The 21,191-nt window shown below is 40.2% G+C and overlaps 1 protein-coding gene across 1 annotated transcript in view; it reads right to left on the reverse strand.

Moving 5' to 3' along the window:
- Positions 1 to 203: 203 nt before the first annotated feature.
- Positions 204 to 21,191, reverse strand: part of BLK (BLK proto-oncogene, Src family tyrosine kinase) — a 38,069-nt gene continuing 17,081 nt past the window's right edge. Inside the window, exons 5-14 of the mRNA XM_081943785.1 lie at positions 18,575 to 18,668; positions 17,784 to 17,882; positions 14,768 to 14,871; positions 12,579 to 12,722; positions 11,259 to 11,411; positions 9,997 to 10,176; positions 9,190 to 9,266; positions 6,165 to 6,315; positions 1,569 to 1,700; positions 204 to 774 (exon numbers count right to left, since the gene is read on the reverse strand). Coding sequence (XP_081799911.1) covers positions 563 to 774; positions 1,569 to 1,700; positions 6,165 to 6,315; positions 9,190 to 9,266; positions 9,997 to 10,176; positions 11,259 to 11,411; positions 12,579 to 12,722; positions 14,768 to 14,871; positions 17,784 to 17,882; positions 18,575 to 18,668 — 1,346 coding nt within the window. The 3' untranslated portion in view covers positions 204 to 562. The remainder of the gene's footprint in view (positions 775 to 1,568; positions 1,701 to 6,164; positions 6,316 to 9,189; positions 9,267 to 9,996; positions 10,177 to 11,258; positions 11,412 to 12,578; positions 12,723 to 14,767; positions 14,872 to 17,783; positions 17,883 to 18,574; positions 18,669 to 21,191) is intronic.

Below are 21,191 nucleotides of genomic sequence, written 5' to 3' on the forward strand. Positions count from 1 at the left end.
GTCTTTGATGCCATCCCAATTTAAATTCTGCATCCCTGTCTCCCTCTCCCCCACTCTCTCATTTATGCGCTACCCATCTCATCAGAGAGAATTCTGTTTAGCCACTTCATGCATTCGATGAAGTGAGCCACAACACTGAAGTGAGTAAGTAAGTTTGATTCAGCAGAGTGATTTTAATGGTCACATCTGATTCCAGAGGCAATCTGAATGGAAACATCTACTTTAACTAGGCTGAACTTACACCATACTTTGGATTCTTTCTCACAGTGCAGAAGGTACCATTTCAGAACAATTGACGTGGACATGCATTCAGGAAGCATGAGTGAAAGAATGAGACCTTACTCTTGTCACATGTTCTTTCTTCTCCAAATCCAGTCTTGATGGTTTACATCATTTTTCACTGGGTGGGGAAACCAAAGCCAGGCAAGCACATACAGTAAATAGAGCTTCAGAGATGGATATGAGTTAACCTCTATGGTTGGGAACAACTTCGCAAAGTGCAGCTAAGAGGAAATTCTCCCGAAATATTCCATGCTATGATTTAAAAAATCCTGTAGCTTTGTCAGGACATTTTGGGTTCCGATTCATACTGTTTTTCTGTGGTTGTATAAAAGTCTTCAAGGGTAGACTGGAGGTATTCAAATGTTGGTCGTTCTTCTGGGTTGTCCTTCCAACATTTTGACATAATTGCATAGAGATTAAAGGGGCATGATTCTGGACAAGGCATCCGGTAGCCCTGTTCTATATAACCGATAACATCATGATTCATCATAGCTATTGAGAAGAAAAGGAAAAGGAAAGATTAAACTATACATAAACCATGTAATGCACAGGTAGTTCTTGATTTACAATGGGATCAAAATTATATATTATTCATGCATGCATTTGGAATTCTGAAACAGCCCAACTGTTTTGAGTTCCTGGTGGCTCAAGTCTTTATATCTTGCACAATGTGTTTTCCAAATATGTTCAAAAGTAAAATTTTCTAAGCAGGAAACATGAACATTTAAGTGTGATTGTGTGTTGGTGGTGATAGTTACAGTTATTTATTGTCATATTCCCATTTTCCATTCAGTTTTGCAAATGCATGCATATCCTAACTATTTCATGAAAAAAAAAAGTGCCGACAAACCCCTTAAAAATAAAGAATAAGAACCTGATGAAATCAAGCTAAAACACATCTGAGTCTGAATTAGTAAACAAGCTGCTTGAAGTGCATCTGAAGGCAATTGAAAGTATATTTGAAGCCAGTGATTAAGGCATCAGGCTAGAAAGCTGAAGACTATGAATTCTAGACCCACCTTAGCCATGAAAGCTAGCTGGAGACTTTGGGCTAGTTACTCTTTTTCAGTCCAATTCAACTTACAGGGATACAAATGAATGAATGAATGAATAAATAAATAAATAAATGGATAAATAAATAAATGCATAATGATGAAAAGCTGTCTAGTACTGGGCTGAACAATTAACCTAACAATAACCCTTTTGAACTTTTACCCATAGTGGAGGAATCAGAGAGAAGCATTGGCTCAAGGCAATGAAGGCTCTTAGATTGCAGCCTGTCTTACCTGGATAGGGAGTTTGTCCATAGGTAATAATTTCAGTGAGAAGAATTCCAAAGGACCAGACATCAGATTTGATTGTGAAAAGTCCATAGTTAATTGCTTCTGGTGCTGTCCATTTGATAGGAAATTTGGCACCTGCCATTAAAGAAGTCATTTAAAATGAAAACCTCATACCATAATTTGTTTCTCAATATCTGTATGCTGATGACACTCAGCTATACATCTCCACCCCGAACCACCCCAATGAGGCCATCGAAGTGATGTCCCGGTGTTTGGAGGCCGTACGGATCTGGATGGATGGCAACCGACTGAAACTCAACCCTTCCAAGACGGAGTGGCTGTGGCTTCCGGCGCCCCGGTTCAACCAGGTGCTTCCATCCCTGGCCATTGGGGGCGTGCAATTAGCCCCTATGGAACAGGTGCGCAATTTGGGCGTCCTCCTGGATGCCCGGCTGTCCATGGATGACCATGTAACAGCCGTGGCAAGGGGGGCGTTCCATCAGGTTCGCCTGATGCGCCAATTGCGCCCCTTATTGGACCGGGATGCCCTACGCACAGTCACCCATGCGCTGGTGACGTCTCGCCTGGACTACTGCAATGCTCTCTACATGGGGCTTCCTTTGAGATGCACTCGGAGACTACAGTTGGTCCAGAACGCGGCCGCGCGGGTGATCATGGGGAGGACTAGATTCTCCCCTGTAACACCTCTCCTGCGCGAGCTGCACTGGCTTCCTGTGGTCTACCGAGTGCGTTTCAAGGTCTTGATTATGATCTTTAAAGCGCTTCATGGCACAGGGCCTAGTTACATGCAGGATCGCATCCTGCCCCACACATCCCTACGACCAATCCGCTCTCACAGAGAGGGACTTCTCCGGGTGCCGTCCGCCAAACAGTGCCGGGGGGCGACACCCAGGAGCAGAGCCTTCTCTGTGATGGGCCCAGCCCTGTGGAATGACCTCCCCCGTGACATCAGGATTACTTCCGATCTCCGCTCCTTCCGTGTACAACTGAAGACCCACCTCTTTCAACTATCTGGCCTGGCTCAACCGTAATTTTTTCGTACCCCTCCTGACTGTCTGTTTTTAACATTTTGAATTTGGATTGTACATGGGGTTTTATAATTAGGGTATTTTAATGGTTTTTAATTGTCTATGTATTGTATCTGTTAACCTCCTCCGTACATGTGTGTCTTTGTATTTATGTATGTCATGGGTTTATGTAAATGTTATATGTTTTTTACTCCATTGTACGCCGCCCCGAGTCCTATTCGGAAAGGGAGCGGCTAATAAATTTAAATTGATTGATTGATTGATTGATCTATTTTGCGTTTCTTTGCTTAAACTGGATAAGATATTCCAAGGTGTGGGAGTATGAACAAGAGCATAAATATGAAAGATCAGGAACACTTGATACTGATTACTATTTGGGGATGTGAAGAAGTTCAGCACTGAAAGTGAGCCTAGTTGGTCAATTTATTTATGCATTGGGCAATTTAGTGCAGCCAATATATCAGAGCCAGTTTAGTGCATTGGTTAAGGCATCAGGCTAGAAACTAGGAGAGCATGAGTTCTAGTCCTGCCTTAGACATAATCACCATCTCTCTCTATAAAAATGGCTCTGTGTGTGTGTGTGTGTGACTGTGTGTTCCAGCATAACTCTGGAATGCCTTGAGCAATTTCAACCAAACTTGGTACACAGATAACTTACTCTCTGGAAACAAATATTGGGTGGGTAAGACATCCCTAAAGCCCCTTGGGGTGTGTGTTCTGTTGAGATACAGCCTATTGTGCCTTAAAATGGCTTATGGCTTCTACTATGCCATGATAACAGTACTATGAAGTCTTTGTGGAGTTTACAGTACTTCACAAGGTTGCTCCCTTTGGTAAGGGGGAAAAAATCCAACATTAGAAATTACATTTGGTCCAGACATTTCGCCCTATAAATAAATATCTGGGCAATGCTGGGTTACCAGCATAAAATTTAGGAGTTAAGGCTATGTTTTGAGCTTACATACACTAGATTTGGCATATCTCAATTCTATCCAAAAATCATATTTTAGGTCTGCAGGAAGGAAGGTAGGTACAGTGTGTCAGATAAAGGAGGATATATTCTTTTCTCAAGGTCAGCTATTTCAAATCCTATGCATAGGAGAATAGTTGGGCTAGGCAATATCTGACTTTATTATTTTATACAGTGTATTTGAATATTACTTCTCATGTACTAGATATCTAAGCAGTATATAATAATGATGGCTAGGCTAGGTTGGCTATAAAGGTGGAGGAATGGATAAATAAAAGCAGTTTGTCTTTCTGTCCCCATATCTAAGCTGTTTTAATATATAGGACTATAAGAAACACTCAGGCTATTTCCAAGCATTCACAGATATCCCAATAATCTTCCCACAATCGTTCCGACATTAAAAGTAATACACCTGCATGCCTATTAGTAGGACAAAAATGGGATAGAGATTCTCCGGGGAGAGGGAAGGGGCAAACTGTATTTCAGATGTCTTACCTTCTAAGCCAGGGGTGTCCAAACTTGGGAACTTTAAGACTTGTGGACTTCAACTCCCAGAATTCCCCAGCCAGCTGGGGAATTCTGGGAGTTGAAGTCCACAAGTCTTAAAGTTCCCAAGTTTGGACACCCCTGTTCTAAGCCATTTATTGCTTTAGAGGTAACAGCCAGCATTTTGACTTACACTCAGAGATACATTAAGAGCCAGTGCAGCTTTTATAGCAAAAACATTATGTGAGACACCACGATGGTCCAGTAAGTACATGGGCAGCTCCATTCTATACCAGCTGAAATTTCCAGGGGGTTTTCAGGGACCGTCCCATTTAGAAGAAATTGTAATAATCCAATAGCAAGGTAACGGGGTGTGGGTGATCATCTTCAGTTGTACCATGTTCTAAGTGGTTTGGAAAAGAGCAAATAGACAAAGTCCTCTTGACTGAGGCCTCTGCCCATCTGCTGTTCCCAGCAGGAGGACTCCCACTTGCAACCTGCTTGTTCAGAGATATGATGGGAAGGAACCTGCAGACAAGCTTTCTCATTGGTTTTCCTCTTGTTTGGAACAGCCCACCCATTAAGACAAGAATCCGCCCCCCCCCCACTCTTACAACCTTCTTGAGAATGGTTAACACCTGGGTGTTGTGGTGGGACCTTAGAGATTAGTAGCCAAAGTAAAATCTGTGTCATTAATGATATTCTTTTGTGATTTATACTTCATTTTATCGAATTATTATTTGAATTATATTGTGATTTTATTTGTACACCACCCAGAGCTGTGCAATGAGACTGTTTATAAATCAATTCTCTTCCCCTAAATGACAAGCCTAACAAGCTTTAAAAAAATATCTCTACCTTCCACTCTTTCTTTTTAGCAGCTTCTCAAACTATGTATTAGAGGCAGAGCCATATTTAAAAAAAGTTAATACAATACAATACAATAGCAGAGTTGGAAGGGACCTTGGAGGTCTTCTAGTCCAACCCCCTGCCTAGGCAGGAAACCCTATACCATTTCAGACAGATGGCTATCCAACATCTTCTTAAAGACTTCCAGTGTTGGGGCATTCACAACTTCTGGAGGCAAGCTGTTTCACTGATTAATTGTTCTAACTGTCAGGAAGTTTCTCCTCAGTTCTAAGTTGCTTCTTTCCTTGATTAGTTTCCACCCATTGCTTCTTGTTCTACCCTCAGGTGCCTTGGAGAATACTTTGACTCCCTCTTCTTTGTGGCAACCCCTGAGATATTGGAACACTGCTATCATGTCTCCCCTAGTCCTAGATACATTAGAGAGAATTGGATATAGATGTGATCCAAGGTGGAGTACAGTCTTAATACAAAACCAAGCCTTGGGGCTCACTTTAAGATAAAGGGAGAGAACTGAAGGACATATGGGAGATAATGAGAAGCACCTGTGCATGAGTCTGTATATTAGAAAGTTCCTGAATGAATGAATGAATGAATGAATTTGGGGAATAGAATAAAATAGTCCTTTATTTATGCGTGCGTATGTATGTATGTATGTATGTATGTATGTATGTATGCATGTATGTATGAATGAATGTATGTATGTATATATACAGTGGTGGGTCCTAATGGTTCGGACCGGTTCAGCCAAACCGGTAGTAGCTTGGCAGCTTGGGTCACTGGAACCGGCAGCGACCCAGGCCTGCCATGCCCCCAAACAGGTTTTCCCGGTGATGCCATAAGTGCCACCATCTTGGTTTTTTTTTCTGCGCATGCGCAGAGCAATTTTTATTGCACTGCGCATGTGCACGCGTCCCATCCCTGAGAAAACCGGCAGTACTCTCTGCCGGAACCCACCCCTGTATGTGTGTGTGTGTGTGTATGTGTGTGTATGTGTGTGTATGTGTGTGTATGTGTGTGTTTGTTTGTTTGTTTATGATTGCAACAGAGATCATTCTTTTGTATAACTTCAGTTATACTGCTAAGGGCACAGAGCCTGGATTATGGAAATACCACTCAGGCAATAATCCTTGTACATGAAAAAGCACATCTTTCACCTCCAGAATTTTCTTGTTCGATGGAATATGACCCGCAATTCTATCTCTTTTACCACAAAGTTTCACTAACCTGCCTGTGCGAGGTATTCATTCTCGATGAGTCTAGCCAGGCCAAAATCAGCAACTTTGCAACAAAGGGAGTCTGAGACCAGAATGTTGGCTGCCCTAAGGTCTCTGTGGATGAAGTTCATTCTTTCAATGTATGCCATCCCTTCAGCAATCTAGGAGAAATAAAGTCAACAGTGAACATATTTGGTCTTGAAATGATCCAAAGGTTGTCTTGCTCAATGAGCAAGAGAAGAGTTTCTGAGTTTGATGAGGGATAAAGAAAGCCACATATTTCTATTTCTCACTAACATGCATTTTTGACTGCCCTTGTCTTTAACAGATCCATTTGGGAAAAACACTTTAAAAATTGGAAAATTGAGTAAGAGTGAATTCCAAAACAGAAAAAAACCTTTTGGCTTTGCTTGCTGCTTCTGGAAATGAAAATCCTGGTCATTTTTTGCTCTTGTTAAGCCAGGCATTTTATTGAAAAGGACTGAAGTGATTTTCCTACCGTATTAGCAACTAAGATGCAATCCCAGATCTCCTGCCAGCAAACAGAGCTGTATAGCCCTGATGTTCTACTCATCCTTGTGGCTTTATATATATATTAAACTAAAGGGACACTACATTTTTTATTCCATACAGATTTGTTAGGGTTTTCTTTTTTCAAATGGTTTCAAAAAGGATATGAAAACATATTTTCCACAACTTTGTCATATGCTTATGTTGATTTGCTTTTTGTTCAAGTGCTGCTCACCTCAGTGGAAAATGGGGGGCCCAGAAGTGTGTTATTTCCTGTCCTGATCTCAGTGTGATAAAGGTTGCAGTCTGGTTTCCTCTCAGTATACTAGTGAGGCTGACCACAGGACCAAGTGCACATTGATAGCCGTCTAATTTTAACTTTTGCTTGGAAATAATGGGTCATCGCTGGGTGTGTCTGGGGCCCATTTACACAAATAACACTGTTGTGATGACATTTGCTATTAGACGTACTTTTGGTGGTCAGTTGCTGCTGGTGTTTACTGCATTCATGATGCAGGTAAACAATTTCAGATAAACTGACATTTCAATCCATATGTGCTTTATATTTCATAGAAAGAACTCAAAAAATACTTTACGGGCTCCTTCTACATTCAGTCTTTACTTCAACATTGTCAGGTGATCTCTCCATGACCATTTGGTGAGTGTCATGGTAGAGTAGGCAGAGTCACCGTAATACAATACAAATAATACAATAGTAAAGTTGGAAGGGACCTTGGAGGTCTTCTAGTCCAACCCCCTGCCTAGGCAGAAACCCTATACCATTTCAGACAGATGGCTATCCAACATCTTCTTAAAGACTTCCAGTGTTGGGGTATTCACAACTTCTGGAGGCAAGCTGTTCCACTGATTAATTGTTCTAACTGTCAGGAAATTTCTCCTCAGTTCAAAGTGGCTTCTATCCTTGATTAGTTTCCACCCATTGCTTCTTGTTCTACCCTCAGGTGCCTTGGAAAATAGTTTGACTCACTCTTCTTTGTGGCAACTCCTGAGATATTGGAACACTGCTATCACGTCTCCCCTAGTCCTTCTTTCTATTAAACTAGACATACCCAGTTCTTGCAACCGTTCTTCATGTTTTAGTCTCCAGTCCCCTAATGATCTTTGTTGCTCTTCTTTGCACTCTTTCTAGAGTCTCCACATCTTTTCTACATCGTGGTGACCAAAACTGAATGCAGTATTCCAAGTGTGTCCTTACCAAGGCATTATAAAGTGGTATTAACACTTCACATGATCTTGATTCTATCCCTCTGTTGATGCAGCCTAGAACTGTGTTGGCTTTTTTGGCAGCTGGTGCACACTGCTGGCTTATATTTAAATGGTTGTCCACTAGGATTCCAAGATCCCTTTCACAGTTACTACTATTGAGTGAGGTACTACGTGTACTGTACCTGTGCTGTACCACCTATACTGTCCCCTTATCAAGGAGATGGGTGGCATGTAAATTTAATACATAAAATTGAGCCTGAATCTTCAAATATGATGCAATAGCCAAGAAACCTTTATTTTGGGCTCACAGACACGTTCCCTAAGAGATTATCTGATGGAATTTATCTCTCAGGATCAGGAAAACAGCTTCTCTGTGTCTCTTTTTATTATTGCTGCTGTTCTTTTTGTTTTTCTTTTGTCTCTTATGTATCCCCTTCGACACATTTTTTCCCCTTTGTCTTCCTCCACTACTCCTTCACATTCTCTCATTTTAACTCTCTTGGCAACTCCTTCCATTTCTTTTTCTCTACCACCTAATCTACATGTCAATCACTTCTGCTTTGGGTTACTCCCCACTTGCATCTAATTAGTATATCAGAAACATCCCATGGCATCATATTTACTTTTTCATGTATGTTGCAATCAACTTGTCTTCAGCTCTTCCATGAGATGGCCTTAAATTCTTTCTAATTGTATCAGTGTTTTGTCTTTAAGCCAAGAGCAACTTGTGGTGGTTTCAAGTTAGATCTGACATGCTTTGCTGTCCATCATGTTGACAGTATAGGGCCATGATGGCATGCAAGGAATGTGCATGCACATGCATTGGGTGTGTGTGTGTGCTGGAAGACCTCCTGCACCAACCTGGAAGCCAAAATGGGGCATGGGGATGCCATGCTAAGCCCAAAAATGCAATGCAAGTGCCCCCGTGCATGTGCCCCATGCCCCATGCATGCATGCACATGTCTCCCGCATGTACTCCACCCTCCTGCATGTGCAGCAGAGACCCAATGACCAGCTGGCTGCGTGAAGTGAACATGCATGTGTGGTGGAGCTGGGCTGATGTGCCTGCTGGTGTGCCCACAGAGAGGCTCTGCATGCCATCTGTGGCACATGTGCTATAGGTTCACCATCACGGGTATAGGGGATCAATCTAGTGTCTTGTACCATTTCAGGTCTGTGCTCACCTGCTTCCTTCCCTTCCGTTCCTAAACACTTTCCTCTCCTCTGCCTCTCCTTTCCTTCTCCATAACCTGAGAAAATATCAAGACTTTGTACCATTAGAATATTAAATAATTTACCTGAGCGGAGAAGTCTATCAGTTTTGTAAGAGACAGATTCCTCCCTTGACTGGTGTTGAAGAAATCAATCAGGCTTCCTGTCCAAAAATAAAAACACCAATAAAAATATAAGGACATTTTTGGTTGAAATAAATATTCATAAAGCTGGATGTGATAATACTGTATTAGTTCAATCAGTTTTCAGTTGCTATTTGGGTTCAGCTTTAGGCTGTGATTCTTGCCAAGGGATGAGAATCATACCACTAAATTAGTAATTTTTTTAAAAAAAATCAGATTTTAAGTGATTTTGTAATGGTTGCATTATCATATTACTAGATTAGGAATCTTCAATAAAGTTTTATGTATATATGCGAACAGATTTACTATCAGTGTAGCCTGCCTATGAGAGACCCTTGGATTAGCTACAGCAATTATATTGTCAACATTATTCCGTCCCTCCTCGAGAAATGGTTGGAGGAGAAAAAAAAGACCAAAAAAAAGAGACTTCCCCCAAAATGGGGCTCTATTAACAATAGAGGTCCTGTACCCAAAATGCGAACAAAGGTAAGGATGGAAGGATTACAGCCATGTTGTCTTTGGGGCAATTTCCACTTTGCAACAATAGCATACAGACTTACTTCGATAGTTGCTTGTACTGAGAACCTGTGCTGACAGGGAAAATAGACCACTCCAAATATTTGAGGCTCATTAAGCAAATCACAAATGCTTGGGAGGAAAAAATTGCCCCTATAATCAGATTTGGCCTGCTTAGTTCATATCTATAGCACTGATAGAGATCCATTAGAATGATTAACGAGATTTACTTACCATTGGCCATGTATTCTGTTACAATATAAATTGGCTGCTGGGTCACCACAGCATGCAACCGAACCAACTTGTTATGCTGAAGTTTCTTCATCAAGTTGGCCTCAGCCAAGAAGGCATCGGGGGCCATGCTGCCTTCTTTTAATGTCTTGACTGCAACCTTCACATTGTTCTTGTAATAGCCTGCGAAAGGGGTGCGCGGAAATTAATGACTACCAGGTTCTATTCTAGAAAGCATAACTAGGCTAATGGGCAAATGTTGGCTCTCAAACCTAAAATCAGCAACCCCCAGAACATCCCAAGTCTGCCCAAACCACCTTTTGGGAGCAAACTACTGAATAAGAGTGTCAAAGTTTCCATCAAGCTTTCATAGGAAATGAAAGAAAAACGGAAGAAGAGAGAGGTCTTTTTAAACCATGGAATCATAAACTCCCCCAAACAAGGGGAGACCCTGTTGACCAAATTTTCCTCATTAAGAACTTTTTTTTAAAAAAATGTACTGTATAGCAAGATTTGGGGACCAAGGTTGTGACCCTTTATCAGGACAGACTGTTTATTATATTATATTTTAGATATACAGTATTATTTTTAATATATCTATTATGACTGGCTGTGGCTGATCAGGATTTTTCCCACCAACTGCTGTCTGATTCTTTTTTTCTTTAACTAAAAATACCAAGCATTGAAACAAGACCCTTATTTTATTTGCTTGTTAGATTTATATCAAGAAATTCAGGATGATTTATTTAAGAAACACAACTCTGGCTGCGACATACAACTCAGAACAGTTGTATGAAACAAAGCAACATAAAAAAAACTATACAATCAAAAAGCAATTCAAGCAAAAATAGAACTAATCTTCTTTGCTACAACTATACCACTGTCTTCAAGCTCCAATCTCAGCTTGTCTCAGTGTTGGGGGAAGATCTGGAAGGCCTGATCTGGTAGCATCATTTTAATGTTCTCAAATGGATTGCATTTAACTATCACAATTTTGCCATTTTTGTAAGCACTTTATAAAGTTGAAACCAAATGGAAATCTAAGATTTCCATACAGTACATTACTTCCCCTTCACATTGCCATAGCCTTCAACTGAAAGGCAAGAGCTCATATATGGAGTGGGCAGTAACCAAACTTTTTTCTTTCTCTTTTAATTAGATATTTTTGAGAAAAAGCAGAAGTAAAAGGAGTAGGAACAAAACACCAATGAGTAAATAAAGGATTTCATAAAGTCATGGAGGTTACAGTATCAGTCTTAACTTACCCATCCACACGTCACCAAACTGGCCTGCTCCCAGTTTCTTGATGAGTTTTATAGTCTCTCGTGGGATTTCCCATTCATCAGCAGCCCAGGGTACTTGTGGAGTCAGAGACTTGCATGGATATCTTAGCCGCTGACACAAACCGTTATCATTAGCTGTGCAGGATGACACAAAGAGGAAGTAGGGCAAACCAAAGGTAAATTTTCAGAGAATGGGATAACAAAAATCAGTTGGACAGTTCCCTATAGTTTTCAGGTTGGAAAAATCATCTCTGTCCCCAAATTAAGGAAGAAGAGAAATTTCAGACCCTTTCCTGAAGGTAAGGAAAGAATTGAGATAAGCAGAGATTTTCACATTTTGCTTCATCACCTTGCCCTCTAAAGTTTTGGATTCTTTCATAACATTAATAGTAAAACCCTGATACACAAACACTAATGCAATGGGAGGAAATGCATGAAAACATCATCATCATCGTCAAGAGAGATCACTTGTATATCAAGGGAATAGGAATTATTCAAATCTGCTATTCTATGGTGACCTTACTCATGCAGGTAAGATGTGTATGTGAAAAATGTTAATGCAAACTGGTAGACCTCTCTGTTTTGTCCTCACTGCAGTCTTTGAAATTAACAAACAATAAGTTTGGGGCAGCACTGATGGATTTCCATTTCCTCCACCTTTGGGAGAAGTGGAAGGGGGGATAGTCAAGTAAGTTTTGGGAGTACAGGGCAAAGTAAAAAAATAATCTGGTATCTGGAAAAACAAATCTAATCAGAATTCAGTACAAGATGAAAACTATTCTTGGACGATAATTGTATACATGGGCTATTACTGCATATAAACTTTGAGTTTCTCTTAAAATAAGAAGTTAACATTTAAGTCTGGGTTTGATTTGCTAATCAAGGATACATTTCTGAGATTAGGCAGAAATTACTGCAATTTCCTGTTCTTAGTTATAGTTCATATTATAGTGATGACTTAATTAGGACAGCTTTTTAAACTGAATTTTATTTAATTTATTTAATTCAATGTTCCATTTATCCTTTTTCTGCTTTATTTACTTGGTTGTACTTTTAAATATCTAATCAAAATCAATTTAAAAAAATAATAACATCGAGACTTTCTTTTTCATGTGCTTACATTGCCCATGTCAACTCTTGGATCTTCAATGACTTTAGACAATCTGAACTGGCTTGTGTTGCAAACACTTGTGTTGCTTAAGGACCCACAGAACTTAAGCTAAATTGTTCTGCCTCTATAGGACATTCTCTGCTTTACGTCTTATTAAATATGAATCTGAAAGGTTTCAGAAGTATTCTTACTGGAATAATGCTTGACAAGCTTCTGCAAAGAAGAAAATGTAATCCTAGGGCAGATGTAGTATCCACCTTGGTCCATAGTGGAGATTTTGTAATGCTTAACAATATCCCCTTGAGAGATGTCTCTAACAGAAAGTGAAAATGCACCTGGAACAAGAAAAAAAGGGAGGATTATTTATTAGTACTTAAATTGTGCCATCAGAAGGAACAGTCTATTTTAGAGGGAGCTATTGCATCCAACATGTACCTTCCGGGGGAGCAAATCTCAGAATTCCCAGTACTTGCAGCATTCTGGGAAGTGAAGTGTCAACTTATCTGAAGGGTGCCAGACTGGAGGAAAGTACTTTTGAATTTTTAACAACATCCCAATATAGGATCTGATTTCATGTGACTAGGGACAAAGCACTGAACAATGAAAAGGAGACCAGATATCTGCTAACTTCTTCTGAAGCCTGATTCCTCTGTACAACACATCCAAATATGTATGTACCTCCTCCTTTGTGTCACTCCTTGTCTGGGATGGATAGAGGCAAAGAATCCCTCTACTCCTGACCATTTCCATTTTGTCTCTCTTTGCAAAGGAATATATTGTATGGTCAATCAAACAATCAATCAGAATAGAGCTGGAAGGGACCTTGGAGGTCTTCTAGTCCAAACCCCTGCTCAAGCAGGACACTTTATACCATTTCAGACAAGTGACTATCCAATCTCTTCTTAAAAAATCTTCAGTGATGAAGCACCTACAGCTTCTGATGGCAAGCTGTTCCACTGGTTAATTGTCCTCATTGTTAGGAAGTTCCTCCTTAGTTCAAGGTTGCTTCTCTCCTTGATTAGTTTCCATCCATTGTTTCTTGTCCTGCCCTCTGGTGCTTTGGGAAATAAGTTCACCCTCTCTTTTTTGTGGCAGCCCCTCAAATATTGGAATACTGGTATTACGTCCTCCCTAGTCCTTCTTTTCTCTAGACTACTAAACCCAAATCCTGCAAGTGAGTTTTGAAGTGAGCCTTGAGGTTGTGGGAAGAAATTAACTATGGTAAGCCAAAATCAGGCAGATCGTGAGGTAAGCTGAGGCTTACAAAAGCTTATGCCACTTAATAAAATCTATAAGTTGAAAAAGAGGCCAATTTGAATGTGCATTTCCCCTCCCTACATTTATCCTAAAGAGAACTAGGTATAATCAAGTCTGAGATGCTTCTCAAATTCCATTCCTGCTTTGGGCTGAGATTTCTTTTATCTGATGGTGCCTGGACTCTTCCTCAAGGTTATTTTCACAGGCCATTACTGTATATAATTTCTATAGTGCCCACATCAAGAGTTTTGGGCCGATCTCTCTCTCTCCCTCTACCATCCCACCAATACTGCTTGGAAGAAAGGAGGAGAAATGTAACAAAATGTCCATCATTCCTAATCTTTATAGATGGTCCTGAATGACACTATGATGGAATGCATCAAAACCACTAAGAAATCAGAGAAAGCTAAGACTGTTGCATCATGCCTGATCTGGTCTACCACAAGTCACCAACAAGCCTGATCAATGCTGTTTCTGTATTATTGTTCCTGTCTGAAACTGAACTAAAAAGGATTTAGATAATTTTTTCCATAGCCATCTGGACCCACCGCCAAACCTTCTTTTCAACAACCTTCCCTAGAAAGAAAAGATTGAAGATTGGGTGAAAATTATTTAGAACTCTTGGGTTCAGTGACAACATCTTGAGAATGGATGTGCCATCACCTTCAAAAATGGTGGGACCACTGACTCTGGCCTATTACTGTATATACCCAATCAAATATCATCTGCTGGCTGGTGGGAGAAGCAAAATTGAATAAACAGTTGCTTGGATTTCTGTGTCCAAATCTTCAAGAAATCTTCAAGATTCAAACTCAACCCAGCTAATCACACAAGGTCTTGGTCTAGTTATCTCAACAGGACTTGACCAGTCAGAATCTCTAACTGTGATTAAATCCGAGTGACTTTACCCTCAGATAATTAGAATAATTCTCATAAAAGCTCTGCATATAACCTTGTCACCTACCCTTCCCCACTTATCTTTAAACAATTGCTAGACTGCTATCTGCGAAGTTCCAAATGAAAAAAAATAACATATTTTTGTTGTTTTTATTACCATGACGAAATCCCTAATCTGGGCAACTCATGCAATTTTTACCTTTAAAACGATTCTACAACTTCTTACCTGGAACACTTTCGCTTTCCCTTATCAAAAATGAGCCTATATTGTTGCCTGGCAGCATTAATAAACGTTCAGCATCTTTTCTGTTAAGGCTTTTAAAAAACCATCTGAAAAAGAAAGAGCAAATTTTTTTTATACAATGATTCCAAGGACAGCAGGTTTTTTTTCTCAGTCTTGGCAATTTCAAACTTGGCTGTGGAATTTTGAGAATTGACATTCACACATCTTAAAAGTGTCAAGTGTGAGAAACATTGAGTTTAATCAATGGTTTTTTTCAACAAACTTGGAAATCCAGAAAATTGCAAATTATAATTGTTTTCCCCTTCACTAAGTTTTATAGTGAATTCAGAAGTTCAAAAATGGTATGTAATGGTATATTTATTTTTAAATATGTTTTGTGTTGAAATGTTTAAACTTAATAGACAATTGCACTGGTTTGTTCAGAGGAATCTATTAAATCAGAGGTGGTATTCAGCAGGTTCTGACCTATTCTGGAGAACCAGTAGTGGAAATTTTGAATAGTTTGGACCAGTGACGTGCGGTGAGGTTTATGGCTGGTAAGGCACTGACACAGTGGTGGGTTTCAAATATTTTTAGACTTGTGGACTTCAACTCCCAGAATTCCACAGCCAGGCATGCTCAGTTCCGATTTAAAATGACAGCATTTGTTTCTCTCTTTCTTCCTCCCCCTCTCTCAAACACACACACACACAAGTTGGATTGGACTATCTCTCCTACCCCCTTCCCTCTCTCACTCACTCTCAAACAAACAAGCAAACACACACACACACACACACACACACACACACACACACACACACACAAACGTTGGATTGGATATCTTTTCCAGTGGCTTGAAAACAACTCCTCTGCCACCACCCCCATTCCCCTGCTGCCTTCCCCAAACACTTCCACCATTGCAAATGCAGCCTTCTGATTGGGTGGGACAAGCCTAGAATGCAATAAAGCCCACCCACTCACCTCCTGCTGGCAGGCTGGGGTGAGAGGAGAGGCAGAGAAGCCATAGGGGAGTCGATCCGAGCCTTCCAAAAGAAAGAGGCTGGGGGAAAGTGTGTGTACTACAGCATGGCTCTTTCCCTGGCTTCCATGGATGACTCTGCTTAACTGTTTAAAAAAGCCTCTAAAAAAGCACCCTCTACTAAGAGGCAGGAGAACTTCGTGCCTCACCTACGTCAGGATTTTTTAGGCTTTTAACCCTTGCTTAACTCTGCTCGAGTGATCATAAAACGCCTAAAGTCAGACTAGAGGAGGCATGCAGTTCTCCTGCCTCATAGTAGAGGGCACTTTTTTAGAGGCTTTTTTAAACAGTTAAGCAGAGTCATCCATGGTGAGGCAGCAACTAGCTCACCTTTTTCCTTTTACATTTTATTCTTTTCATGATGAGAGCATAGCCTCACTTGCCTCACCTGACTGCACATCACTGGTTTGGACAACCGACAAATACCACCTCTGACAGGCCCCACCCCCATCTATTCTCTGCCTCCTGAGTCTCAGCTGATCGGCAGGAAATGGGAATTTCACAGTAGCCTTTCCTGGGAGTGGGGAGGGAATGGAGATTTTACAGTATCCTTCCCCTGCCACGCCCACCAAGCCACACCCACCAAGCCATGACCACAGAACCGGTAGTAAAAAATTTGAATCCCACCACTGTATTAAATGTCTTCTGAAAATGCTCTATTTCTTTAATTAACAGCTTCCTCCTTGCTTTCATTTTTATTTCACTTTTGCTTCCCTGTGTTTGTCCTTTAAATTTGTAGTTGTACAGACCACACACATGTTTCCGAGATAAGATCCGAGATCTCCCTGGGTGGAAACTAATCAAGGAGAGAAGCAACTTAGAACTGAGGAGAAATTTCCTGACACTTAGAACAATTAATCAGTGGAACAGCTTGCCTCCAGAAGTTGTGAATGCCCCAACACTGGAAGTCTTTAAGAAGATGTTGGATAGCTATTTGTCTGAAACGGTATAGGGTTTCCTGCCTAGGCAGGGGGTTGGACTAGAAGACCTCCAAGGTCCCTTCCAACTCTACTATTGTATTGTATTGTATTATTGTAAGCTGTATTAAGCTAAGTGAAGATGCACACAGTAAATATGCATATGATTGCTTTTGTTAACTGGTCCCTGTCTCTTATAGGGTCAACCACATTCCTGAATCAGCCATTAAAACTCAGAGCTTGTGGGTGAAACTTTATTTTCTTCCTTCCTTGCCAACAGACCAGTTCATCTTATCACTTTCTACTGTTAGTTTTTTGCGATGTCAACTTTGGGAAAAACCTCAAATGAAACCAATGAGCATAACAATATTGATTGTCCTCATTGCATGCAAACAAACCAGTAGAAAGCTATTGAGTAAGGGGATTAAAAATAAAAAATATTAGATTACATTAAGTAATTAAAAATAATTATAGGGCCTTATTAAAAGAAGACTTGAATAACAATTATTTCATTTATTTGCACAACCACTTAACTAACTCCATGGGAAACTGTCCAGAAAATGGAGCAGCCTGATAGTGGAGGGCTACCAGTTGACCTCAGTCTAACCTGGTGGGTCTCCTGTCAACAATATGGCTTCTGCCTTGATCAATGCTTCTTTCTTAGTACCTCTATCCATCATTCCTGTTCTCCAAGGTGGGCACTGCTTCTAGACTAGAGTCATGGGAACAGCAAAAAGTCAATATCTTCTGAGGGGTTGGGACTGCCTAAGAAAGAGAAGGAGGATGGGACTGAGGATGAGGACTGGGTCTAGGTCTGGATACCTCATCAGAAGAACCTTTCTGCTGGCCAAGGAATGGGAAAGAGAGTGAACAGAAGATGTATACAAACAAACATATATGCATATAGACATGCACACGTGGACCTGATAATTGCTTGTGTAAATATCATGATGGCAAAAAACAGGCTTAGATATCACCTAGAATTTCCACAAAATTAGATAAAAATAAATCCTTTGCATGTATCACAAAAATATCAAGAGCTCTCCGACTTTCTCAGACTTACTCTTCTTCTTCCAGGCTGTTGATGTGCACTACGAAATTGCTAGGAATGTAGCCCTGCTTTCCAGTAGTAAGGGATTTTGCTAACCACCACTCCCCTTCACTGTGAACAAAATGAATGAATGAATGAATGAATGAATTAGACTGAATAAAGAATTACGCTCCTTTTAATCCACTTTAAATAGGATACATTACATATAGGACAGAGTCCTTATTATAGGATAGTGCCTGCAAGTGGCATTATGATTATTATGGCTAACTAGCACTGGAAGGAATGGACAGTTTCCTGAAATCTCTTCTGAACATTTCCTGAGCGGCAATAGAAATAGCACTTAGACTTACAGTATATACTGCTTTACAGTGCTTTACAACCCTCTCTAAGTGATTTACGTTGTCAGCATATTGTCCCCAACAATCTGGGCTGTCATTTTATTGACCTCAGAAGGATGGAAGGCTGAGTGAACCTTGAGCCAGTGAGAATTGAACTGCTGGCAGTCAGCAGAATTAACCTACAATACTGCTTTTTAACCACTGCACCACTATGTCCTCAAACATTTAGTAAAAGACTCATAAATGTTCCTCTCCAAGGAAATTTTTAGTAAAAGGTAAAAGATTTATACAATCTGATGAGAAACCAGAGTATGTTCCAGGTCAGATGTAGATGAACAAAGCAAGCATAATACAGACGTTTTCTTTCTGTTCTGAGAAGTATTTGAGAAATATTTTTCTGCAACAGAGGACAAAAGAAATATTGGGGCATGATGAAATCAGTCAAAAGCTGATAAGTGTACCCACCTGCAAAAGACTTCAAACTTCTCTCCTACAGTCAAAGGCAGATCTCGATCACTCATAGAGACGAAAGCATATTGTGCTATTACATATTTCTTGCCTATAGCATGAGACAAACAGAAACATTGATTCGGTCTAGAGTAAAATATAAATAAGAACTGGGCGAATGGCTCAAAACTTCAGTTAAATCAAGAAGGTTTTCAGATCCTATTCCTTATTAGACAAAGTCAGTGTGGGGCCTGAATGACCCAGGGATATAGTCTTTTAATAATAGTTGTCACTTGGCTGTAGCATTCCTGAAACCAGTCCTTACATAGCTAGTTTCAAGGAAATCCATTAGTGGTTTAATTCCTGTTTGCTTCCAGAGCAATTTAGTGTCATATTTTAAAGAAACAATCAAAATTATTTACAAGAAAAATAATAATAAAATGAGCAATTACCCTACAGTGTTTCTTTGCTGGGACCAGCAACAGCTAAGAAATATTAATTCTGGACAAGCTAATAAGATATTACCAGTCAGCAATCTTATAAAGAGGCACACTTGAGAGCATTTTAACAAACTGCTAGCTTATAGAAAGTCCATACAGAGAGTGGTAAGGACAGCCGAGAAGATGATAGGAAGCTCACTTCATGTTATTTAGGATACTGCTTATAAGCACTATGTGCTTAGAGCTCAAAGCATTGTTAGAGACCCCATAGACCCACTTCACGGTCTGTTTCTTTTGTTCCCCTCTGGGAGAAGGTTTCAAACTATTTCCAGCAGGACTACCAGATTCTGTAACAGCTTTGTTCCCTATGCCATCTGTCTGGTAAACTCACAAGATTCATTTTTCTCAACATGTGTGTCTCGCCATATACATGTGTACATCTGAACTAAACTGTTGTTTGTCTGTGTCATATAATATATGTAGGCAAGGGTGGGTTTCAAAACTTTTTATTACCTATTTGGTGGGCATGGCCTATTTTGTGGGTGTGGCTTGGCGGTCATGTGAGTGGGTGGCATGGCCAATTTGATGTCACTCACCAGGAGATGTCATGGATTGGGTAAAATGTGGTGAAGCTCACTTAACAATGCTCTTGCTTAGAAACCAACATTTTGGGCGCAATTGTAGTCATAAGTTAAGGACTATCTCTGCCTTCCTCTGCATGGCAGTCTTGTCCTAGTAAACTCCTTCTCCTTTCTGGAATTTTCTCTCTGTTAGAGGCATCAAAATAATCCAGACAATGTAAGGTTTCCTGCTGCAGCAGGGGGTTGGAATAGATGACCTCTGAGTAGTTTTATAGCCCTAAATTGCTGTGCTGTTTTCCTTCCTTCCTTCCTTCCTTCCTTCCTTCCTTCCTTCCTTCCTTCCTTCCTTCCTTCCTTCCTTCCTTCCTTCTTTCCTTCTTTTTTATTTCTTTCTTTCTTTCTTCCTTCCCTCTGTGGGAAGCAACACCCCCCCCCCCAAATAACTGCTGAATGTCACTTTGCAAACCTGAACAGCTTTTCAATTTAAAGCAGGACTCCAAAGTTTGCAGTTTTAAGACTTGTGGACTTCAACTTTTAAAAAAAGCTTCTGAGGAATCTTCTGAGGGGAGAACATGTTCGGGGGCGTGGCCAAGCCACCATTTTTACTACAGGTCCTATCCCGTACAGCAGATTTTCACTACCTCTTCTAGTGTACCAGACCGTATAGGGAGGAACCCTCCTCTGTATGTGGGTGTATGCATATTTTTTATTTATTTAGTCGTGTTTATGTAGTGTATATTGGAGGTGGAGACCCTTTGAGAGCTGTATGCATTTTATTTTAATGTGTGCTGATTAGTGTGCATTCAAAGTGACAATATTCTATGTTCTAAGTAAAGAAGAAAACATTAAAAAAGAGCATTGAATAGCCACCATAATCCCATACTCTTGGATTGCAGAGTTATCTGCATTCTCTCCAGTTCTCCCCTCCCCTTTTTTGTCTATTCCAATGTGACCCTAGAGAGCACAGAGCATGTGTGTCTATATATCTGCTGAGATTCTCAATCACCTAGGACATAGTTGTCTCAAAGGTTCTTTTTTTTCTCAAAAGGCATCTGGATTTTGTTGTTCTTTTTGTTTTTCTTATGAAAATGTTTCACTTCTCATCCAAGAACATCAGAACTGAAGAAGCTTCTTGGATAAGAAGTGAAATGTTTTCAAAGTAAAAAACAAGAAAGTCCTGTTACCTTTTGAGGGGGAAAACATATTTGGCATGTATGTACAGTAACTTCTCTGAAGATTTTGCACCACACTACAAATTATCACAGGGAAGGTGATTAGTTATATGTCTACTGGCCCCAGACTGTAGTCTGAAAAGAACAATTTGATGTGTTCAGTCCAGTTCCCCCTTCTCTCTGATTATTTTTCCTTCCTTCCTTTGTTTCTCTAATCATTTCTGAAAATATTCTATGTTGAAATTCTGCATCTTTTTCAATAATTATGATGAGACGTTGAATGGTAGTAATCATAATCACTATCATAACATCATTGTACAAAAGATTGTCAAAGACAGAATGGATATTTAAGAATATTATCTAAATTTAGGAAGAAGAATAGCACAGAAGAAAGGGAGGAAATGGAGGCAAGGAGGGGAGGCCCTAGTCCAGTGATGGCGAA

Source organism: Natrix helvetica (assembly GCF_964273705.1).
Source record: "Natrix helvetica genome assembly, chromosome: 2".
NCBI classification, from domain to species: domain Eukaryota; kingdom Metazoa; phylum Chordata; class Lepidosauria; order Squamata; family Natricidae; genus Natrix; species Natrix helvetica.